This window comes from Styela clava, chromosome 3 (assembly GCF_964204865.1).
Source record: "Styela clava chromosome 3, kaStyClav1.hap1.2, whole genome shotgun sequence".
Lineage (NCBI taxonomy): Eukaryota > Metazoa > Chordata > Ascidiacea > Stolidobranchia > Styelidae > Styela > Styela clava.
Genome location: NC_135252.1, coordinates 9,365,161 through 9,391,279, shown reverse-complemented (window position 1 = coordinate 9,391,279; position 26,119 = coordinate 9,365,161). Strand labels below are relative to the sequence as shown.

General features: G+C 33.0%; 2 protein-coding genes across 3 annotated transcripts in view; one reads left to right on the top strand and one right to left on the bottom strand.

Moving 5' to 3' along the window:
• LOC120341895 (uncharacterized) overlaps positions 1-1,817 on the top strand; it is an 8,738-nt gene extending 6,921 nt beyond the window's left edge. Inside the window, exons 12-13 of the mRNA XM_039410468.2 lie at positions 36-193; positions 697-1,817. Coding sequence (XP_039266402.2) covers positions 36-193; positions 697-1,044 — 506 coding nt within the window. The 3' untranslated portion in view covers positions 1,045-1,817. The remainder of the gene's footprint in view (positions 1-35; positions 194-696) is intronic.
• Positions 1,802-26,119, bottom strand: LOC120341878 (histone-lysine N-methyltransferase SETD2-like). 2 transcript variants are annotated; one of them, XM_078110573.1, is made up of 31 exons: positions 25,963-26,119; positions 25,401-25,522; positions 24,306-24,857; positions 23,546-23,632; positions 22,883-22,927; positions 22,491-22,580; positions 21,542-21,926; positions 19,990-21,061; positions 19,831-19,881; positions 19,168-19,268; positions 18,706-18,791; positions 18,154-18,270; positions 17,549-17,713; positions 15,490-15,700; positions 14,310-14,485; positions 13,387-13,606; positions 13,040-13,191; positions 10,569-10,759; positions 10,156-10,266; positions 9,618-9,709; positions 8,936-9,072; positions 8,455-8,682; positions 7,933-8,042; positions 7,656-7,854; positions 6,594-6,894; positions 5,808-5,882; positions 5,268-5,438; positions 4,490-4,725; positions 3,956-4,070; positions 3,111-3,281; positions 1,802-2,531 (listed from the first exon to the last, which is right to left on the bottom strand). In XM_078110573.1, the coding sequence occupies exons 2-31, from the start codon at positions 25,418-25,420 to the stop codon at positions 2,364-2,366; spliced, it is 5,835 nt and encodes a 1,944-aa protein (XP_077966699.1). In that variant the 5' UTR covers positions 25,421-25,522; positions 25,963-26,119; the 3' UTR covers positions 1,802-2,363. The 2 variants fall into 2 exon arrangements, with proteins under 2 accessions (XP_077966699.1, XP_077966700.1); XM_078110574.1 differs by having other exon boundaries at positions 19,207-19,268.

Below are 26,119 nucleotides of genomic sequence, written 5' to 3'. Positions count from 1 at the left end.
TACCCCCTGAAAAATGACCATATATTGTAATTCAGTATCGAACAATTGGATATATGACGTTGGTGGTCCGGCAATCAATTTCCACTGCGGACAGAACAACACCGCAACAAATAATATGATTGTTCATGTCAACCCAAACCGGATTTTCGGCACATGTAATCATGCGAATGCCAACGGTGATAGATCGAGACAGGTGAGTTAATTGTTTTATAAAGCCGGGTTTGGATTTAATCGAACATATCTGTCGTGTTCCTACAACATCGAAAAATATCGTGAAATGTATATGCAATTTCAAAGTATTTTGAAATATCTCTACGGCGAAATAAATTAAACAAGATAACTGGAATTATAAAATGGGGTGATGAGTAATTATTTATGGCCTCATTAAATTTTTCATTTCAAAGAAAATATCAGGTGTGCTTCTCCGTTATGATTGAATTGAAATACAAAGTTTTTTATGCAACCCATTTTATAGTTGTTAAGTTAACTCTATAACCATTAGGTTACCGTGTCCACAGAACAGTATATATATATACACTGTATTCAATCCTACAATGTAGCCACCCATGTAAATATGAATTAATATGTGTCTAGATTGACGCCCGCGGATATTTCTCTCACGTATAATTTCTACAGTAGCCTACAGACACCACTTTATAACCACGACATTTGCACAGAAATACAATTGTTTTACAGATTTTCTCAATGCTTCGTAACGTCATCTACGTTGAAAATCCTTTGGCTGCTATGTACAGACGAGGTGACTGGTGGGATTTTGACGTACCTTATCTCAATTTCAACGTATATTTTGGAGGTTCTGTGAGAAAGAAAACATTTTTTCCAAAATACGTTTCAATAAAAAAGTGGAAAAAAGATACAAGAAACGATATGGATTCAATGATTGTACATCCAAGATTTACATCGACATCTCATAGAATTTTAACTTTGAAAAAACATTCCCCCGCGATTGAATTGGGGATTCGTTCAATAGACTTGTCCAACGTTAGGGACGGGATTAGTAACAAATGGATGTTCGTGCATTGACGTAGGCCTATGCTATAAGCTAAACTTAATTAGGAAAATGTCGTTCCAAGGCTTCGACTTTACGCAGCTCATTTTAATATCATTTATATGTTTTCACTCAGGCCAGGCCCACAGAAGAGACTTGAAATTTCACATCCGTAATAGGGCGGTTTACTTAATACGCTTTTACACGTACAACTAAATACCAAGCCGAATTAGTACAGCGACACTTATATTAGGAAAAGCTGTGGAGCCGAATTTGCTGAGTGAGTAATCCTAACACCCTATTAAAAATACTGATTTTCTCGGGAGTTCGGAGACGAGACCAAATTTCTATCAACTCGAGAGTAGATAGATGGTCGATTGCAAATCTTTTCTGACTCCACAGCACTGGTCCCACGTACAAGATTTTAATTTTTCACAGAGATGTGATTTTCTATCGGCACCTCACTGTTTAATGCATCTTTGGGTACGAATAGAAAATGAAGTTAGCAACCCGTCTAAGCATTCAAAATAACGCGAGTGGTATTGCGCAAGGTGAATCTCCTATTAAGTATTTTGCACATAATCATCACTTGCAGGATCTAAACTTAAATCAAAATTAATAGCGTACGGCTCGTCACTTCTACCGTCAAGTGTTTTAAACTTTTAAGACTGCGAAAAAAGCTTTCGCTTTCAGTGATTACGCTTAAATCCAAAAGAGAATTCATAACTAGAAGGGTCAAAAAATGGCGCCCATATACGAATATTTCCGGACCATAGGGTAATAAACAACCTCTTGTAGTAAAAACCAAATTTATTGAATTGCATTTTAAACGACTATCGACGAAAAAATTAAATAGCTTACAGCTGAAAAAAATAAATTGAAAAATTTACTTGGTAAAAAAGCAATCATACAAGAATGCAAAAGCAGAGGTTCACGACAAAATACAAAGTGATCCGAAAGGCCTCAAAAGATTAATAGAAATGCAATTTTTAAAAAAAAATTGGGCCATTTATATAGAATTTCCCGGTCACAATCCTTTAATATGGAAGAGTGTCCACTATTCATCAAAATATTCCACCAGATATATATGACAATCTGAGAACATATAACACGCTTATAAGTGATTTAATTAAGTTCATTACATATATTATAACCAAGCAACAAGCTTGACCTCCAAACAGAAAACACAGAGAATATGCTGATTCTTGCTGGTTTGGTGACTGCTCGCTCCCTCATTGATTGATAATCAGAGAAAGACAGTTTGTAAAACGTGGACCCATCGCTAGTACAAAATAAAAAAACGGCTGAAAAATAGAGGTCACAGGGTCGTGGAAAAGTACAATGTATCTTCGATTCATATTGGATCCATAGGATTGTCGTCTCGAATTCTATAGATCGGTCCAACTTTACTCATATATTTTTTCACATATTCTTTCGTCTTATAACGAACGTTTGCATTAAAATCTAAATCTTCCCAAACTCTGACTTGTTTGATTTCTTTCTGCATTATGTTGTGGGTTAGCTGAAAGAAGATATATTTTAGAATAAAGGTATTGTGATATCCAGTAGGATAATAGGTTTCCTGGATTTGACTGGGTTTAAGCATGTTAGTTAGACAACTATTGCTCTAACGTCTAACCTAACGCCATTCAATTCATAAAGGGGATATTTGCCCATAAAATATCACAGAAATGAGGTAAAATCTGGAGGAGTTAGGATAGGATTTAAATATTCATCCTGTAGGAGAGGAAAACTAATAAGACGGCTTAATCATATGGCTTAATTGGGTATGAGATCAGTTGGTCAGTTATTTGTTTTCAGATGCATGGACTTGATGATGGTGGAATGAACGCTGTGAAAAGTCATATTTGACTCTCTAGCATTCTAATGAAGACACCTTTGGCTAATAAGTTTTGATTCTGAGTCTGAATATGTAACAACAGGTGCTCTACCATTTTGAAAAGATCAGAATCTTTTAGGTTCGGCATTTCTCACCCAATTTATTACACACTGGGTGAAGTGGTAAGTATGGAATTTATGCTTACAAATATAACTACAATGCCAACACAGTTAGGTCTAACGTCAAAACTACAACACTCACCTTTCGAGCAAGATGTTTGAAATCTTCCGTTGACGTAATCCGACCAACTTTCCTGTCAGATTTTCTGTATTGACTGAGACATTGCACAACAAACTGTGACATGTGTAATCTGAAAGTTTCTTTTGCCTTTTTTCCTTCCTCAGTAACATTCTCGTTTTTGTTCCGTGAGGTCTAAAAAAGAGAATAATAAGGTAGAACAAGCTAACTAAAATCACCAACGTAAAATTGATGATTGACAACTCTGATCTTATTGCGCTATTTATAGGCAAGCCAGTAACAATTCCATTCTGTATAAAACAATGTTTCTTTTCCACTGTAGCTTCGAAAACGGCTCTACATAAGCAGTACACAAATGTGGCAGAATATTGGATTTGTAAAACTGAAATCGTTCAGGTTTGATATAGATGCCAATTTAATAAACTTTGGGTACAAGATTGTGAGATTTGCTTACCCTATGAAAAAAAAAATATCCGGATGTATCGATGCCTCAAACACTAAAAGTGCAATATAACTGTGAGTGCATTTGATATGAATATTTCATGCTTCTGCCAACGTAATATATGTATCTTAGCCCAGAACATGTCATAATTCTACCTCATATACTTATATCAACCATTTGCTCCACAATATATATATATATATAACTTAACTCAGAACAGTGGGACAAGAGTGGAATAAATGGGGCTAAGTGGGACACAAAATTTGAGACCCTGTAATTATACTGTTTTATAGAACAATTTAAAATGTTTGAATTAAAAATGAGCTGCAAACAAAATTTTTTTAAAAGCTGTTATATTCATAAAAAAAGATTCCCATACATGTAATGATTGCAAATCATGCTTTACCTTATGACGTCTTTCGTCATGTGTTGGTGTTGATGACAAATCCATCTCAGCTTCTTTCTTTCCAATCATATCTTCATCTCTGCCATCCCATGTTGGTGCATCCCACTGCGTTTGCCTGAGATAATTCAGAATAAGATTAATGAGTATGTTTATGATGAATTGAATATTGGTCTAGATTGGACCAGTGATAGCTACATAAAAACGGCTTTTACCTTCCAAGCACTTGTTAGCTATTCCTTAACACTACATGAACTGGTAAACAAACGAGAGGCCAAAGTTCACCATATGAGTAAGCTGTCTTATCAACTTTTCTCTCCTCGGGATAAATATGAAAATCATATCCTATAATATTACAGTAGTTACCCAAACTCCTACATAGAAATAAATATAGTACAACAAATATGGGAAGCATTGGACTTTAATAAAAAATAAAGCAAACCACAAAAATACATTGATTGGTACGATCAGTCACAGCTAAATTTCAGTTGAAAGCCTACAAATAAATGACAATGTTAAACTGCTGAGTTTCTTTACCTTGTTATTGCATGATAATAATAAATCCTTCCTTCGGCATCATGAGCAGTTTTCCAGTTAGGTGGCAGTTTTGATGGACTGGAGTCTTTGCTATCAGAACTAGTAACTTTTAAAGCAGATTCTTTAGGCTTTCGTTCCTGTTTTACTGGGGTTTCATTGACTTGTTTTACAGGAGTTGAAACAGTGGCTTGAATTTCAGAAGGTTCAGGTTGAGCTGATGCATTGCCTTGTGTCAACTGTAATACACACATATGATATCACATTCAACAACGTGGAACATTTCGTGAAATAATGTTATGCGACAAGTTTTATTCAAAAAGGAAATTTAATACATTAGGGATATATACTTTCCAGGGTATTTTCATAGTTTATATATTTTTTCTTGATCGTTATGACTGCCGGAAAATGCTCCAAAATGCAAAGCTAGAGAGCCGGAGTCGAACTTGCCTGGCATTTAGGGTGCAGTGACATTTTGATAGAGCTGGAGTCAATCTTACGTAAAACATGGAACTGGAGTTGGAGCTTTCAGAATTTTAGTGGTTCCAGCTCCTAACCATCTAATTATTTCTTAACATTTATAATTTTCTGATACCTAGTACGAATAATAAAATCTATCCTTTTCTTTTTACTGTAACTCCGCAATTTGAGCCGGAGCCACCGCGATTTCGAACCTGCTTCCCAACCCTGGCACCACATAATTTAAATAATCCTATTCTTTGTAAAAAAAAGCAAAAAATGAATCAAACAGTAGAACAAGAATAGAACATAGAAAAAATACCTTTTGTAATTGTTCTGCAGTTAGTAACACAATAGCTTGTCCGTTTTGTGATCCGAGTATTGTTAAATTACTTGCAGGAGGTTGGGGTTGTTGTTGCTGTTGTGGAAATAAATTTTGTGGTTGTTGCATAAGAGGTTGTTGTTGAAGCATACCAACGTTATTTGGAATCATCTGCAAAAATTAAGTCAACAACGCAACTGTATTCTGACTTATAACAAAGTTTAATTTATAAAAGAATAGCAATAACGAATTTGAAATAATGCTAATATATTCGTTGGTCTATATATTCGTTATACATTACCACAAGAAACTAATTATCAATCTAGAATGTTAAAGAGCAATGGTGGGAGCTTTAAAATGGCTTTGACTGTTATCCAGTAGCATTTCTCCCTTTAAAACAGATATACACTAAAACAGCGGTATATATTCAACAAGTTTTAATGCTAATTACAAAACTTCAAACCTAATTGAATACTTTTTATAAGAATTTTTGATTTTTTTTCTCACCCCATAAAACACTTATTTAAACAAAAAATTTACCTGTTGCGCAACTGCATTAATCTGTTGTTGCTGTCCAGCATATGCACCTTGCATACTCATTTGAATATTCGGATCCTGAATAAAAATTTTTTTTTTTTAAAAAAGGCGACTATAATCAAGAAAGAGATTATGTTATTTTTATTTATCTTCATAATACTATCTCAGTCACGCATCCTTGTGGCAACAGCCGCATACGGATCCGGTATAGAAAGTAAACAAGGAGAAAGGACCTGCAGTTCAATACACAATATCCTAGTACACCCCATAGTCAAGATGGTTAGTTATGTAATCATAATTATTTTGGAATGTGCTGAGAAATTAAACTAGTCAAGCGACACAAAGGAAACTACCGTAGGTAAATAATGTAAGTTTATTCAATTTCAAACAAGCAAAATGACAGATTGACAAGTTTAAATTCTAGCAATAAAACAATGTGGTGGCCTAGAAATTGAAGTGTAGACAAACAGGGTGTTGGCTTATTACAGTTTCATGTCAGGTATGGAAATAGTTGATTCTAGTTATTGGTTTTAGATTCATAGTGGAGGAAGCACAACCCTATGAAAAAATGAGTCCATCAATCTTCTCACCAAAATATATCACTTATGGGATATGAACCTATGAACTATGGGATATGGCGTGTGAAACAGAGGTTACATGAATGTGTGGAGAAGAAGAAACAGAAAATTCTATTGTATATAATTATCTTTCACAAGATTTGAATCAGAGACGAGTTAGCAACCTTGTTTCTAATTATTATTACAATGTCACAAATGATGAGTCCATTACCTGATTATAAACTCCAACCATATTATAACCAGTTTGAACCGGAACTTGCATTGCAAATTGGTTTTGTTGCATCACTTGAGGCTGCATGACCATTTGTTGATTTACAGTCATATTGAGGTAGGGTTGATCAACAATAAGTTGTGATGGTTGTGATGGATTGATCTGGATTAAATTTCCAGAATATCCACTGGGCGTGAACGTAGCGTTAGATGGAACAACACCTTGTGCTAGTAATGCTCCATCCTGACCCATTAGAGAGGGTATGTCTGATGGTGGTGGTGCATCATTCATTCCTTGAAAACTGAAAAAATAATTGTAATTTGCTAATTATATGATGGCTGAGGAATTCATAGCCATCAATTTTTCTGAGATATACAAAAAGTGGTTGGCAAGTTGAGAAATATGCATCGCAGATTGCAAGTATCATGAGTTGAAAATTTAAATCCCATGTTCAAGACCTCACCCAGTGTATAATAAATTGAGTAGACCATAATATGAATCGTAAAGATTATGGTCTGTTTAGAAACATGATACATATTTTAGTGCGCATGAAACATTCTTGAAAAGAATTCTAGGTGTGCATAAAGTCCTGTATTAAGCTAGGTAAAAAAAACTTCATGTTTAATGCTCTTCGCGCAAATAATGGTGAGCTAATAAAGCTTTGTTGGATGAAGTAAATAAACACTGGTTAAAATAAACAAACCCGGATCAAATATATTGAGAACTGTGATCATAACAAAATTTGACTGTAAAAGGACTCTATTAACAACTTGTATAACTAGGCAAGATTGTTCACTCTAATCATGGTTTATCTGCTTTGGTACAGAGTACAAACGTGATAGGAGACTTGTATTCTGGCAGTGAACTAAGGTTTCTCATCTGGTTACCCATCCATGTCTGGTTTGGGATTAGTCAGCCAGTTATTGGTTTCAGATGCATGGACATGATGACGGAGGAAGCCATTACTGATCTACAAGTACATGAACTTTCCTGTGACGCCAGGGGCTGGTTTCTAGCATGATGCGCCAACAATTGAGCTTGAAGTTTCCGGATTTTCTTTACCTGTGCATTGGAGAAAACATGGTATTAGGAGTCATGCTGTTATCGCTTTCCATTCGTTCCTCAATTCTTCGTTTCTTTTCTAGCTCTTTTTTTTTAACGTCTTTTTCAAATCTTTTTCTGTATTCTTGACGTGACATTTTAGACTCAAATCTGCTATTCCGTGGAGGTCGACAATACCATGGTACATTTTTGCCGTCATCTGTAACACAAATCTAAAGTAAGAAATACGAAGAGGATAACCCACAAATACAGTTTTGTAACAAATATCATTAATTACCACTATCAGTAGAGAATCTTCTTTTCCTTCTTCCGGGCTCCTTTCTACTATCGTGACTTGATCCCGGTGAATATCTACTATCACCATAATCACTTCTACGATCTCTGTGTCTATAATAAAATCGAGAATTTTATTGTACCTTCAATACTGTAAGAGATGTAACATCACAGAATGAGGTTTAGAAATTTGATCTGAGTACCACTATTATCAATGAAATATTGCAATATTGGAAAATTTGGATAATATCAGAACTTTGTCATATTTGTAACATATATTTTACATTCTAAAAATTTCATCAAAGCAAGTGCATGCACAACTCACCAGAAGTAAAGGATAACTTAGAGTAAAGACTTTCGGGATCTTAAAGATTTGATGAAGCTATTTTAAAATGTAAATACTTCTGGCAATACTTCTATTTTAAATATTCTGGCAACATAGAAACTAAAATCCTAACAGGAATCAAGACCAAAACACCTAAATTGAAAACGAGATCTAATTTGCAAGAAGTTCAGTGTAATTTACCGGCTCCTTTCCCCGTCCCAACTTCGATCGAGGCTATCTCGTTCCCTCCATCTTTCCTGACTGCTGTCTCGACGCGAATGTAGTGGACGACTACTTCGGTATTCATTATCTTCTGTTCGACTATGTTTAGGAGTACGATTGGGTGTTGGGGACGAAGTTCTTGAATTATCTCTTGAATTTGAATCGAAATCTGATGGAGAATTGATGGGTTTTTGCCGCTTTGGTATTCTGTGGAAAAATGATTTAGATAGGCTCAAAGATGAAAACAAATAAAATGTACTGTTGCATTAAATTTTTCAGAGCATTTAAAAATATTGAAAAAAACATTGATTTAAATAATAATGTATTTTGAGATAATGGAAAAGGTAATATTTGAATTTGCAAAAACATAGATGCATTTATCCTGTTACACACAAAAATAAAAAATCTGTTAAAAATTTATTTTTCAATTACTGTATTGTACTTTTCATGTCGAAAATACCTGTAAATTTCTTTCAAATCTTTCCATGAATCGAGAAGAGAAGCAGCAGCCGTTAATACTTTTTCATTTATTAACTTAATTTCAGTTAAATCTGATGACGTTTTGTTGTCTGACAAATCCTCATCTGATGAAGGTTCCTGTGTTAAATTAAGCTCAACATTATAAGTTGACAACAAGTAAGGAATTTCCACTAATAGCTTTAGATCGGTCACCTACATTCTATTACGACATTTCAAAAAAGATATATTACTCCCGTAATATGTGTACCAGGTTAGGGTTAGGCCATACTTTTATTCCGATTTTCCTTATTTTGGTTATATTACTAGTTCGGGGACTTTACACAACTTGATGTAGAGTAGACGAACAAAATTAGTTACCTCCATAAAACAGCAATTTATATATATCATTCAATATTGCTACAAGTACACAGTGTGCACGAAGTCTGGTTTCAATCAGGAAGTCAGTTCTCCATATATCTTAACCAGGTTTGCTTTATTTAATCAGTGTTTATTTAGGTTTTTTTTCTTCATTTGATACACCCTTTATGCATACCATTAGTTGCATACACAAAGCACATAAAGGTCTTCTACTTAATTCAATACAGCACTTTATGAACAATTGAACACGCTGTACTATTAAACTAGAAGAAATATTTTTTTTTATAATGAAAAATTGTACAAACTTTAGGTATTTCATCTGGCTTCTCATCAGTGCAATCGGTTGTTGTTTCTATCATAGTAGAAACCTCAGTTTTTTCTTCACCTTTGACTTTTTCTGGAAATAAAAAATATTTATTCTTAGAAAGCAAGCAAGAAAAACTATGACTAAGACCAGGGCTTCTTAAACTGAAGGTACCCCTTGTAAAATCTTTTTCGACACTAACTCATGTTAAAACAAAATATTGATTAAATTTGAAAGATTTGGAACTAGTACTAAGACCAACCATCACCGAAATTGAGCTAAGGTTCTACTTCTGTTCGAGAATATGCAAGTATAAATAAAATAAATAAATGAAAGTATTGTCACTTTTAATATTATTTTTAATGTTTTCTGTATTATTGAATTTCATTTTATTTTGATTTTAGTTCCTAAGCAATGCAAAAAATACTGATTTCAAAGAAAAATAAATACAAATAATTTTCAAAATGGAGTCTGTGAACATTAAGCTTTCGAGATATGGATATAGATAGCATGCACTTTTGTGAATTAAAAAAATTTACCAGTCTCTTGCGAAACTTCATCTTTTTCATTATCACTTTCAGCAGTATCTTCTTCTTTCTTTTCAGAATCTACAGCCTCGATTTCTTCTGATTTAACTTTATCGTCTTCATCTGTGGCAGAAAATGGAAAATTGTTAAAAAACGATGAATTGAATAAAATATATTAAGACATTGGTTGAACAGTCTATTAGAAGCTATGAATCTTTTTGACATTATTACAGTACCGCATTTTCCAGAAAACGCGTGTCGATTTGACAGGATGATACAAAATTTAAATTTCTTTCAAATCTTATCAGAAAGCTTGGTTATATAATTCATGAAAACATATTGGATTTATCACTCTGAATATTAAGTAAAGTCCTAAATCGTTGTTATCCTGTTCAATAAATGAAAAAAAAGATGGAAAAACTAACCTTGTTTGGCCCATCTTTGTACGACTGATAATACTTTACTATCTTCAATCACATTTTTATTAGTGATTGGTAGAATGCACAGTGTATTTATAATTTCCATTTTCAGATTGTAAGCATCGTTATCTTCCACACCACTGACATCAACCATCCAACTCCATATAATGGATAATCCATGAAATTGAAGAAAGGTTCTGAAAATGAAAAGAAATGGTTTGGCATACCAACTTATGAGTAGGCTACTTATCGCTTACTATTCAAAAAGCGTTATTGTACGATACAAAATATAAATTATATCAGCGCTGAGATAAGATTTTCTTAGGATGGCATAATCATATGGCAAAAGAATTTTCATAAATTTATTTTTTATGAATGACCTTGATGGCATAATAATAAGTGCCAATTTTGAATGATTCGTGGCCGGCAAACGAGTTTTCATTCCAATTCGGTATGCGCGAGTAATTCCAATCCCTTTGCGTTGCGAAAATATACCTGAGTCCAATTTAATATCTTTGCCTATGACTTTACAATGCTTTAACAACTAGATTGCAGTTATTTCATTTTGGCCCTCCTGTTTTAAAGGTTGCACATCCCTGTCTTAAATGACCAGCTATAGGGACAAATTTGATTACTGCAAGGGTCAAATTTTACTGTTTTTGTCATTGCTGGCTATTATATACATATATTGCAGTGTATTTGAGTGAACAAGGAAAGAATATTGAAAAGGCAGCTTGTATGGAACATAGGCAATACATAAAAATACATTTGAAATGAACAACTGGCTCACATACATAGACTGCGCTCAAGTGTATTTTGGTAAAATAAAGGAAGAAAACATAGAATGTTCAGTCATCTCCATACATCTTTGTTGCAAATTGAAATATTCTAAAATTCCCTAAATTTTACCTAGAAATTAGCCTAGGTAATAATATATAGGATTTTGTAATGTATGATAAAAAGAACCTGGAATAACAATAAACAACCTCGTTGATTGAACAGTTTATACTGTACACTGAGAACGCTGACTCAAACCAAACATCGATAGTTGAAGATTTGATAAGAACAATAAATAACAAAATGGGTAGCCTGTATGACTGAACAATATGAAATTTTACCACATAGAATTGTTTATGTCTACAGAGAACATCAAAAGCTTATGTATTGTCAATGTTGCATATATCACTATTTTTCAAAAAAAATATTTAAACTGCTTCCCTGCAAAATGACAAGCTTCAATAAAAATGGTAACTTTGACAACAAAGTTTTATTTGAATTTCTTTTAAGGGCCACAAGCTTCCAACAGCAATAATTTTAAATCCTATTTAAACTAATTGTTTTAAAATTCATATCTCAGGTCCCGGTCAATGTAGGGTGATCTGAAGTCGATCAAAATTTTGGTCTGGAGTCAGTTGTGAATATACTTGTGAATGACTTTCAGTGGTCACGGATTGTATTTTCCCCAGGAGGATTACTTTCATTTGTTTCAAAATTTATGTGGGCTGTGAAAGATTCCTTTTTTTTGTGTGTGATGACATCATCAAAATTAGATGGTCAAAATCTGGTTGTCAGGCGAAGTCGTGATCACTGCGGTAACGGTAGTCAACTGTGACAGATTGCACGCGCATACTACTGTTTTGGCCTTTGTGTCCATATATTTGTGCATCGTTCTCTCGTTTGAATCAGTGCTTATTAACCCTTACAGTGCGGTGGGCACATATACGTACCAACTACAGAACTCGCTAGATCGCGGCGGGTACTTTAAGTTGCCCATTGTTTTATTTAGCAATCGGTCGCAAACTGTTGGTCTAGTATTTGCGGCGGAACGAGGGAGTGTTTTTATATTTTTGCAAATTTATGTGTTTTTTGGGTGGTAATAGAAGATATATTATCCCTTCCATCTACCAAAGTATTTTGAGTTAGATCACGAAATTGCTACAGCAACATTATGCTATTGTTTGCCAACCACGAAGCGGTAACAGTAAAGGATTTAGCGAATATTTCTATTTTTATCACGGTTTGAAGTTTCAACTCCCAAGAAAAAAGATGCCTTTTTTTATCCGGTTTGTGACTCAGACCACCACTTTTAAAAAAACTTTTTTTTTTAATCGCCAATTGCAAGCTCTTTAAATAAGCTTCCCAACGAGCTGTCAGTTGGCAGCAGAGGATCATTAGTTTTTCGTTAGTCGATCGATTAGTTGTGGGGGTACAAATGCATAAAATCGGCGTAGCAAATACGATTATTTAATAAAAAATAAAAATCGCATGGAAAAGGTTAAGTCTCTACTTAATTGAAAAAAAACTTTATATGCCCGTTGCCCACCATTAGTTGCACAAAGCCCATCTAAGTTCTTTTACCTAATTTAATAGAGGACTTTATAAACACCTGTATCAATATCCTGTATTCCCAGCTCTTTATTAAACTACGTATCAAAAATAAAATTGGAAAAGACAAAAAAATGAATAGGAAATCCTACTTTAATCTTGTTTGGCTTGTTGTTTCCTTGAGAACCTGAAGACACATGACTCTCTGTGAGTGAGTGTCACATCGAACCATCAAACGTGATAATGAAAGAACTTCTTTTGATGATCGCAATCCTCCAAGAAGCTTGGAAATATCTTTTTCCATCTGTGAGTTAAACATTTAGTTTTATGCCAAATGTTCTGGTAAAATATTTTATATACCAAAATATTTTGAAATTTGGAAAGTGAGCCACGACGGGATAAATGCATGAACTTTCGATCCATATCTTTGCCTTTTTCTATCTTGTTTGTATAAAATTCTACTGAACAAACTACAATAGATTTTGATTGTATGAATTACCGTATCATCTGCAAACAAGGACAATTTTTTCTTTTTTCCTCTTGCTTTTTCTTCTTTTTCCTGTATACTTGTTCCATCTTCAGAAATTTCATCAGATGCTGCATCATTTGACAATAATCTTGAATACTTTGTATCTGCATCATTATCATCATCATTGGGAGCTTTACCAAGATATCCTCGACATTTGGCTGTGCCACAGAAACACTTCTGAGCTACTTTCCTAGATAAAAACAAACAAACAACTTATTAAAAAAGCAAAATTATAAACAGAAAATATCTAGTGATTAGATTGAAGATGCAAATCCTCAAACACGCATCAAAAATGTTGCAGATGAAATAAGTTTGAAATGAAATCCAACCGTGCTGAATATAAACTCACAATGAGGATGAAGATTTGCAAAAATACTTTTGTGTGACTGCTCAATTTTAACATGGATCCCATTTTATAAGCGGATCATTTTATAATTCAATTCATTTTATTAAAGATTACTCTATCAATAACATATTTTTGAATCTGGCTACAGTTTGACAACTGCAATACTCTGTGTGTGTGTGACATTGCTTTAAGTAAAAATAAAAAACAACAACTGATTATCAAAACTATAAACAAATTTTCTTGGGGTACATTTCACCTGCGTTTCATTTTCGATGAAATGAATATTCTCGAAAACAAACTTCTATATATAACACATACTATTCTGATAAATTATGATTTCAATAGAAAAAAGCAATGGAAACATCAACATAGAAATAATAAAATTACAATTTATGGTTGAATATTAATACAGGCAGTCTATTTTTTTCAACCTACGTTTTTTATTCATATTTTACGGCAATATTGACAAATGTTAACAATTGAACATTGCCGAATATTCGGAAAAGTAATTTTTGTTTTGTCCAATGAGCCACAACATAGAACATACCCATATCTTTCAAACTGATAATCAAAAGTAATTTCTTCCCCTTTCTTGATATTTTTCAACATAAAAAATCCAACTCTCAATCTTCCATTCACTGTCCATTTCTGTGTTTCAGCATTCGGATCACAACTGTGGTTTATAAACCTCGACGAGTTTCCTTTGTATGTTGCATCAATAACCTAAAAATTTGTTACAGCTCTTATGAAACAATCAATGGTATAACACACATTTTGCCAATGAGACATTTAAACAATAAGAGAGTGAGAATAACTGATAAAAAAGACTCGAAAATTCAATCGCAATTCGAAAAATAATCAGGTGATCAACTTCACCTGGTATTTAAAATGACAGTTTGAAAAAAGATCATTTTGAGATAGAACTTTCCACATGAGATTGCAAAAACTGAATAATTTAAATTTACTAAAAAACACCCTGGCATTATGATGGATACATTTTGGAATTTTGAATTAGGTCATCCATAACAAAGAATATATGGAAGATAAAGTTCATCGAATGAGTTTGGAAATGCAAGACAATAAAAATAGACGATACTTCAGTTGATTTTCTGTTGACTACAACCAATTTGGGAATTAAATGAAGGCACTAAGTGACTACAGCACGAAAACGATAGTTGTTCAAAAGATTTCAAATTATTTCTAAAATTAAGAATATTGAGTAGCCTAATATATATCGTGAATACTTTCGAAGCAATTCAAATCGTTTTTGACATTACTGATTATTTATTAACATGGGAACGAGAATATCGGTAGGAGACCAAAGACTTATCGATCGAAACTGCGGTTTCGATTCATGATTCTATAGTGACACCACGTGTCCCATCACTAATTAATTAATAACTCGCTAATTATACAACATAATTCATCAAAAATCAATAAGCTCCTGGTCCGAGATATGATGAATGCACATGCAAAATTTGGAGCAGATTCAACCTCGCCTTCTTGAGATATCGCGTTCATCTATCAGACAAACAAACAGACATACAGACAGACAAATACCTATCAACATACTTACCGATCTTAAGATCGATAAGTAATAACTAAAACGAACTAGCCAAAATATTTTTAATGAAAAATTATGGCAACTAATGAAAAACAAAACATTGCAGCCTTGTGAACAAGCTATACAGTTTAAATGAAAACAAAAAAATGCCATATTAATGTACCTCATCTTGTGACAAAGCCATGAAATAGAAATGTGCATGATTGCTTTTTGAATATTCCAGTGATCTTCTGGTAAATTCACGTTGATCGACAACTTCTCCGCAATATTCCATGATTAATTCACCGGATGTAAGATCATCAGCAGCACGAATACCCCAGCCTTTAAAACTTGTTTTAAAAACTTCTGTCCGAGCATATATTCGTTGCTGAAACCTGGAAATAATTTTAAGAATTCGGTACCAATTATAATATACAGAATTAGTACATTTTTGAATATGTAATTCTATTTGCAAAAATGAATGTTTGTGACTAGTTGAGCAGATGATCGGCAAATTTGTTTACATTGTAGAAATTTAAATTGATTTCGAGCAGGATCTTGACCAATAAATAATATTACTGTTTTATTCCCCTCTGACACTCTAATAATTAATTCATTTTATTTTGGAAACTTCAATACAAATTGTTATGAATGATTGTACAGGGTGACCAAAAAAACATAACTCAGGTCATTTGGAACATATTCTAAGGAGAACATATCTTTTATACAAAATGTCTGTCAAATGAGGTAACTAATTTTGTTTGCCTACTTTACATCAAGTTGTATAAAGGGACAAACCTATGGGAGGATATTCACATGGCTAAGACAGCCAGTCCCCGAGCTCGTAATAGAACTAAAATAGTGAAAATGGGAATAAAATTATTGCCTAACCCTAACCTGGTACATACACTATGGGAGTATCAAAAAGTTGGAGTGTTGAATAAATTTTCCTCATTCTTGTACATGTAATTTAGGAATTTTTTGGTCACGCTGAATAAATCCTAAGATGTAGACATTCCGAACTATCAATACAGTACTAGAATATTGTACTGCAAGTACTTTCTTCCTTTAGACCTGTATGTAGAATTTGCCACAAGAATGCTTAAACGAGGTAGCATTAGAGTTATAAACAAGAATGGCCTAATTAGTTTCCACTTATTATGTTGTGGAAAGAGGTTTTATTTTTCTTATTTATAAATAGAGGCTTCTAATCGTAGTGTATTTACAGCATCTAGCAAGAGCTCAGCATGACATACGCTAATAGATTAAATCCTAACGTTGAAATATTGTTTGATATCTGCACAATATTATTGAATATATGGTGCAATTCTGTTGGCAGTATTGACTAGATTTAACAACACAAATTCCACTAAGAAGGAGTCCCTAACTATTTATGACATCAAATACTTGTCAGTGTGTTTCTAGTGCAACGATCTAATTCTTACTTAGAATATTCGCCTTAAAAAGATTTATTGAAAAGAAATGTAGAATTTGTAAGCAGGAAGTCTAATAAACTAAAGTTCAGAAATTCTGTAATATACTGGACCCATGACATAGATTTCTAACAATCCGTTAGCTTATGGATTATATAAAAAAAATTGGCATCTGCATAATAACACCTTTTCTTCAATTGATAACTGGCTGTCACATACATTATCTTTTTAAATGAAATTCTCACATTTATTGACATTGTTATGGAAATTGAATCAGCTGATGAAACATACTACTGCCTATATCTATCTTCTTGCCATTATCCTAAATATCAGACATTAAGTAGCTTGATTTATTAGTAAATTTCAGGTTTAATGTAAACACTGGAAAAATTATTCACTTTATATGATGCCATACTGAACATGGAATGCATAATTGAAAAGGAAACTCTACTGATCAGAATGAACACCAAATTTGTACCTGGCATAGCGCAGATAGCATTCTTTAATAGAGCATTTCCAAAGGTTTCAGAACCAATAACAATTAAGTATCTGAATTGAGCATAAAGACCTGTTTTTTGAGATTCTAAGATACTAATTTCATAGAGATAGCTCGAATTAATTTAAATCATCTTGGATTATCAATATCTTTTCCGAATGACTAACAATCTGCATGGTATGCGCGAATATGTAGATTGACTGTTGAACCCTTATAGAGAAAAAGACAACACATTCTTCCAAAATTTATTGGCGGGAAAAATTACAGAAAGGAAAACCATAAAATAAATAAAACAAATTGGCGCCATATCCAACCTTTTATTTGTGCATTGATCCCCAAAATGACAGCGAGATGAACATTCAATCATGAGAAGACGATTCAAACAATTTTCCCCACAGGGTCCATCGGAATCAGAGCTTTCTTCGAATGCACATTCACAAATCATGCGCCGAATCTCTTTACGGGCTCGAGATTTCTTTCTATAAATTCCGAGTATTTAGATTTTGAGAAAACCATTAATATAATAATACAATAAAATCATGTGAGACTATACTCAGAAGATCTGGGCATTTCAGTCATCATTTCGCTTAGAAATTAGTCAATTTTGAGTGTATACAAGCTTCGAACAAATTCTTTTAAAAAAATTGTAATAACAACATTAGTTAATAAATGATCGAAGAAATGAAAGAAGATTGAAAGGCTTTTTGAAGTTTTTTAATTAAGCTTCTATAGAGATATCTTGATTTTTTCAAAATTCTAATTCGAGTCTCATTCATAACATATTTTCCAGATTTGAAAAGAATGCATTTTAATTTATTAATCTATTCTATTTAATCTATTTACTGTGATCTTCCGTAGGCCTACATACAGTCAAATTGTTATTGTACTGTACCAAAAAAATTAGAAAAAACAATCATACTTGGATGTTAGGTAAAAATTTTCATCAAGCAATTCAAATAATTCAGGACAATCATCGGTGACATCTTCTGCCAGTTTTATTTTTGCCTTGAAAATTTCTTCTTTTGTCATCTCTTTTCTGTTTAAAAATATTTAGATTATTACCATTCTGATTCAATGAATAAACATTACAAAGTTTATCAAGGAACTTTTGAAAAAGTCAAAATTATAGATATCCAAATCAAATTGAATATTTCAATTGTTCAAATTCTTGATTGTTGAAATATTTAGAAATGTTAATAAAAAAAATTAGAGAGTAAAAAAATCACTTCAAAGGAAATTGGGAAGTGTTTTTGAATACAGTGAGCAGTATATGCCTAAACAAAAAACAAAAATTTTTAATAGTGTCAAATGTGTCATTATTAAAAATAATAATTTATTATGAAAAAAAAATGTTAGGCTCGCTAAAATCAAACAATAAAAAGTTTAAATGTATCAATGACAGTACAACGCTCGTAAAGATTTTTATAACTATATTTAAAATCACTATTACGGCCCAATTCGCAGCACAAACCTTTCAATAGTTTGATGTTGGCCATTGATTGTATTCTTGGTCTGTAATATAGTTTCTATTGTCGTTTGGTTGTTTGGTGATACGTTCTAAAATTTGCAATAAATATCATGAAGATCCTAAACAACATATTTATTATATATATATATATATATATTCCTCTGTAATATGATTTTTATGTACAGTAACATTTTTCGAATACAAGTATAAGGCCTATAACTAAGCGTAAAAATGTTCATGACAGAAGTGGGTTGAAAGGTCACTTACTAACAATCGATGGTTTCTACAGTGATCAATGAATATATCAATTGACACCGACAGACATATTTCTTAAAAGTGGAATATCAGAATATGTATAAAAGTTAGTTTGGTAAATTCATAGTAAATTTACTAACTCACTTCTAATATATACCTAAGCAATAAACATAGCCTTATAGCAACAACAAAAAACTGATAAGATTTGACCTCTTTCGCATCTGAGGTAGAATCCACTGATTTACTGACCAACAATTTATGAATAACTTTTTCACTCTTCTTTGTTCGAATACGAGCAGAACGTCGTGGACCTGCGAGATATTATGGCATTATAAAATTGATTTCGTTTATTTCAAATAATACTTTACTCGGGTAATACATATTGCAATAACAAACAATATTCAAGAAAGCTTCATAGCTTGCTTGATGTTTGAATTTGATCCAACTTGATTACCAATCCCATCTGATCAGAAATTTTTCAGATTTTTCTTTAAAAGTTATTATATTTCTCCAGTCATGTATTTAAGACAAAGTTTTTATCGCAGTTAATTGGATACTCCTGTAGTATGCAAACCAAAATGGCAGACACCAGAACGTAGTATGTGTACCAGGTTAGGGTTAGACCATAATTTTATTCCAATTTTCCTTATTTTAGTTCTATTACAAGTTCGGGGATTAGCCAAGTGACTCCCATAGTAATTGTACCTGAAATTATGGCCTAACCATAACCTGGTACAAATACTACGTTCCGGTGTTCGCCATCTTGGTTCACATGATACAGGAGTACCGTTAATCGTAATTACTCAATAAACTGGTCGCACCATAAATGTCAAACCCTATCTTTCCCCAACAGAATTTAAAATAATTACTAACCATCTTCATTATCATTTGTACTGGACCCACTGGAATCTTGTCTTAGAAGATCTGTCAAAAGCAAATAGCAATTTACTAGTCAATGTTAACTATTCCTGATTAAATGAATTCATTAAGAGTCCAGGTTAAGGTCCAGCATAATTTTACTCAATAAAATACCTGAATGTTCGGATGAATCTTGGATCTTGTTTGTTGCAAGGTTTGTATCACAGTGGACGTCTGACATTTCTTCGTTATTTATTAAAACTTGCTCACAGGTAAAATTGGATACAGATGTTGTTACTTGATTTATAGATAAGTCTTCGTTTGTTACATTGGTTTTTATAGAATGTTTCGCCGGTGGAGAAGAATCACTTTCAAAGTTAGTATTCAATTTTGTGGTTTCAGAATCGCTTTGCACTTGTTGAATATAACTCTTTTTCGCTGGCAATGGTGTTTTTGTTGTTGCGTGTAGTTTCAATTTGTTACTATGTGGTGATGTGCGGGATAGTCTATCTGGGCTTGCGTCAATAATCTGGTGGGAGGCAGTGACATCTGCCAGTAAAGGTTTTGACTGAGAACCTTCATATGAGTCTTCTGTGAGATCTATGTTTTCAACAGTCGCATCTATTGCTATAGAATTAGATATATCTTCCTGTTTATCTTCTACATTATTTTGTAAAATACCGTTTATTTTAGTTAATTCTGTGCTATGATCAATTTCAGAAGCTTCGAAATCAGTTTGCAACAATGAATCAAACACACTTTTAAGTTTTGATGCCAAAGTTGGAATTTTGTCATCTTCAGGTGCACCAGTAATTAGAGCAAATGAATCTTTATGTGTTTTTTCAAGCTTTTCTACATCTTCTTCCTCGGACATGACATCGTGGGACACAGTATCTGGTATAGGCAATATATTGGTCGTTTCATCGGTTTCTGAAGGTTGGCTGTCAGGAAAATTTCCATTTGACGGTGAGAATAATATTTCTGCTTCTTGTGTAGTAGCAGAATCAGCACACAATGAAGAATTGTCTAATTTATCAGATTTTTCAGTCTGACGTAACTCCGTAGGAGTTAATAATTCACTTGAAACTGTCTTAACAATATCTCTATCTGCATCGATTTGATCTTCTTGACATACAGGAGAGGCACCATTGAGTAAAATTTCATTTTCATTAGACAGTTTATGTTCAGGAATATTCTCAATTTTGCTTGATTCTGGATGAGAATGTGCATCAAGTGAAATATCATCCTAAATTGAAAAAGATATTATGACATTTAACATTGTATTCAATACAAATACAGTAGAAGATGAAATAAAGAATAAAATACAATACCGTATATTATGGCCTGATAAAAAGCTTCCTAAAAACTGTGAAATATTAGTGTAAAAAAAAATCTAATTTTTATTTACGGTAAAATGATCCCAGCAGAAAAGAAAAATAACATAGCACCACAGGGAAAGATATAATTGTTATTTACCACTCTAATGCTGTCTCATTCGAGTATGTTTGTGGCAATATATGCATCCAAGGTAGGAAATAAACAAGGGAAAGGACTAGCAAATCGATACACTATCCTAGTATCCTGAGTGGAAAAACATGTACCTAATATTTGAACTTTTTCTCTGATATACTATGAGCAACTATGAGATATATTGGCAATCGAACTGTTTATAAAATAAATTGATCATTAGTACGAGGACACCCCCCATATATCAAATACAACTCACATGTTTATTCGTCTCAGATATTTCTTCAGAAGGTAAATCAGAAATTGCTTCACTAATAGAATATATTTTGGATAACTTTGAAAATATTCCATCATCAGAAGTACTTTTATTGTCCTCTGAATTTTGAAGCTTCTGGGCTGATACTGGACGCTCTTCATCACTTTGGGAAGAAGAACACGCAGACCTAATGACATATTCCTCTGTTTCACTGGTTGGTAATGAGGATGCATTACTTGATTCGACGTCGCTATGAGCTCTTACAGTGTTAAAAATTGGTTCCAAACCCGCACTAACACCTTTCTTTGAGCCTTCTAGTGCTTCAAATGATCGGTGTGAGGAGGTAGAAGTACGTTCTGAGCTTCTCGAGTTTTGATTGTGAGACGATCTAAAAAAAATGAGTCTAATGTCCTTCCATGTAAATTATACAGAGAGAGGTTATTTTTACTGCACCAAATAAGCTTAAATCAAAAAGCTGTTGGAAAATGGCAGAGCTTTCTCTTAACACAGTATAGACTAAACGTTTTAAGCTATGCCTCCTTTTTAGAATTTGTCAAGTCTCGCGCCCCAAATGACTAGTTAACAATGAGCTACAAATAACAGATAATAAGGATAAGGTAGGTTATATTCAAAAAAATTGGAAATACATGGATGGAATGTGAATAATGAAAAAAATGAAAAGTTTTGAAATGTAAATATACAAAATATTTTTTTAGCTTAAAAAATTTGTCTACTTGATAACCACTGGTATAGATGGTTAATAATGACTATGTGGGGTTACAGTTACATTTAAAATACAGTTTAAATGTAACTGTAACCCCACATAGTCATTAACCAGCAGATATTTACAATATTGATTCTCTTAGAATAAAAAAAACTTCACAACCTTGTTCACAACTGGCATATGATAAACTTTTTTTAATCCGTCACAAATTATATTTAATATTCTCACCTATTATACTTGGAATCGTCTTCAGACATACTTCTTTTTTCATTGTGGTGCTGGTGAGAGCGAGAGTATGACTTTAAATCCTTAGTTACTCTGTGAACGAAGCAAAATAAGAAATAAAATTGAGAGTCGTATATGTATATGCAATACGCAAATATTTTGAAAATAAAATTATGTTTCAATAGTATTTGGAGTATAACTCTTTTATTTATGCTCATGATAAAAAAAAAAATTCAAAGATTTTCCCAAAATAGTTGCCTTAAAGGAAGGAAAAAATAGGACTAAGATAAGTTCTGTTTAAACTATTATGGAATACCAAAGATGATATCCAACATTTAAAGACTTTTTGTCAAGAAACATGAAGTTGCTGTTAAATGCTTTCGTATTTTTTTTACCTTGGCCTGTGAGATGATGATGTTTTGGATTCATAAGATGATCGCCTGAACATGAAAAATATTGATGATATCAACTTAGCATTTCACTGTTGGTAATCAATGTCACATTAGAAACAAGGGCAAAATGTTAGTGGAATATTCCAATCAGTACCAAAACCTATAATTATACTTAATACACTAACATATCTCAATCCTGTAATAAAAATGCATAAATAGATTTTCAACCAAAGGACATAAAACAGTTAAAAATTGAGAATTTGGGAACTAAATCATGTGTTCTTAATAAGTGTCTTTTTACGCCTTCATTCTGGAAAATGCTCTGGACAAGCAGCCGTTATATACATAAGGAGCTAGGGACTATATTTTTAAAAGGAACAGAAGCATTCGAGTTCGGTATTGCATATATACTGGGCGAGTTGGTGGGCCAGGAGTTTGACCTAGAGGTAATTAACCTCGATGTCAACTTAGCTATATCCAAAACTAACCCTGACGTTATTTTGTAATATATTCCTTCATAGACAAACAAGTAAATGACTCCTGTGAAGTTTTACTAACTATTCAATATTCGAATCAAGTGATCAATAGAATTCAAACGAGTTCTGGAATATAAATTGTATAGCCTTCTCCCTCAAACAGGAATAAAAAAATATAGTAAATCTCTACCTTCTTCTAGATGGCCTATATATTCTTTCCCTACTGGGATAAGGTTCCTTATCTCTGTATGGTGATCTTGATCTTTCCCGGTGTCGTCTATAAAATGAAAATGTGAAAATAATCCACAGATATGAAAATTAAATTTACTACCAATGAAGTTTAGGCTCTTAATTTAATGATTCATGGGATGGGCAACAGGGATAAACAAAATGTATCCCAAGAATGTGACGCCAAACTCTTCCATATTTGATCATCAAAAATGTTTAATTAACTTAGTTTTGCAGTATTTCGCATGAAAATGTTCAGTTACATTCTTTAATCAGCGTTTCCTAACCAGGGAATACCCCCAAAGAGGAAATATTTAGTTTTGGGGAAACAGATTTACTTTGTATTTGCTAAAATTTTCGACTTAATTTGTATTAATGCAATACATACAATGTAAACCACTTTAGATTTTTTCAAGTATTAAGATAAGCGTATGCTCTATTGAGATTTATATGCAATATGTATGACACAATGCCTAGACTAGATGGTTAAGGTGATAGAATTAACAGTATTATCATCGCAGATTGGACATCTATGGTTCAAATCCTATGCCCACCACCTCAGCCAAGTCGTAATAAATTGGGTAAACGATGCTGAACCGAGATTATTCCAAACCTTCCAAAGTAGTACATAACAATGGTTGCTTGTTTAAAGACCCGTTCGGAATGAAAAGCGCGAATAAGCGTTGTATAAAAATATTTCTGTGCCACTCAGAAACCCATACCTTGATTCAGTGTATCTACGAGAATATGTTTGCGACGAATCAGAATAATCCCTTGATTTGATTTTCTTTGGTGAACGCCTACTCTGAATATTATCTTCAGTATTTTTGGTAGGGCTCATTGTTTCAACAGTTGATTTTTTTGGTGATTGAAGATGTGATGAATTAGACATATCATGTTCTTTATCTATTCCATTTAATTTTGCCTCCGATGAGCTTCCATTATCCGTACAATGGACTGTATTCATCTTCTTTCTAGATTGTATCTTTTCCCTTATTTGTTTTAAAGCATCAGCAGTGCTGAGTTTTTTTGCAGGTTCATTCATTTGATAAATTGTAGAAGATGAAATATCTTCTATTCCTGGTTGCGGAATCTCTTTTTTCTTCACTACAGAAACTTTCACGTCGACTTGTTTCACCAACTTGATTTTGGAATTAATTAGCTTGAAGCCTTGAAAACCAATCACAGTTTTTCCCTGGTCCTTCATTGGGCTTATACCAGTAGGATTGGAAGGCAACATTGTACTAGTACTCTTACAACTTTCATCTGTTCTCCTGAAAAAAAAAAAAAAATAGTAAATGTAACATAATATTTCAAATATATTAAACTATTAAAGAATTCTTCCATTAGTAATAGGCTAAAAAGCACAAAATAATATATAAAAGCAAAAATCTATTTGACAAACATCAAGTTTTTAATGTGTATGGTATTCATAGGAATTAAATAATAACAGGTTTGGCTAGTGATTCAGAATGATGAATTCATGTATAGCTTAATAAACAATATTTGATCAAAATGTAATTACATGGACACAAAAAGATTGGTTTGCAAACCTTTTAAATATTTCTATTACGCACATTTTTGAGCCTGCTAATAATATAAATACCTGTGCAAATTAGTTAAACCAACAATAAATTATTGCTAAATATCATGAATAAATTCCACATCAAATTGTTCAGAACAGACATACTATTAATCTGTTATCAAGATTTTAAATTGATTTCAAGAAATGGGTTGCGCTCACTCAAAAGCAGCCTTGTGGTGCACGTGAATCAGATGGTAGAAAATGGTGATATCGAACATGAAGCCAAACTTACCTTTGAGGATCGATATCCATTTTCCAAAATAAAAGTTCAATCAATTGGTCTAAAGTTGATGTGCAAAATGTAACAAATGCTCAGTCTTCAACTCTACAAGCTGATATTATGATAAGAGCAACCTGAAATAAAAAAAAAATTATCATTTCAGACACAAACAATTACAAATATAAACCTGTAAACTGAAAAATAACATATAAATTAACAATTTCGTTAACAGAGTAAAAGACTTGTATATATGACAGGTAGACTATGATGCAAAGCTAATGCGCTCATAGCTTTATTTCATGATCAGGCCAAATGTGGCCCCAGATAACCTTAACCATAGACAAATAATATTAGTTTGAACAATTCAACTTCGGAATGTGAGTATTATGATTTGTATAGTCAGACTTCCACCAGCTGACTAGTGGGGAGTCGGAATTGTACGGTACCCGGTACTACGTCAGTATTGTAAGTTGATCAGTCTGTAAGACATGAACCAAGCTCTGGAGCCGTTAAGAAAAAACTTAACCAAAAATCTTTTGTACGATATAAAAGATAATATTATAAAAATGTCCACCTGTATTCATAACAGTCATGTCAATCCATATCACAATGCGAATGCCTTTTCACAACTGCGAAACCGGTCCAAACAGCGCTGTTTGTCGTTCTAAGAAAGCTAACAAATAGCAAGTCGACCATCCCAGCACTCGCAGACCGAAATCACCACCAGAGTC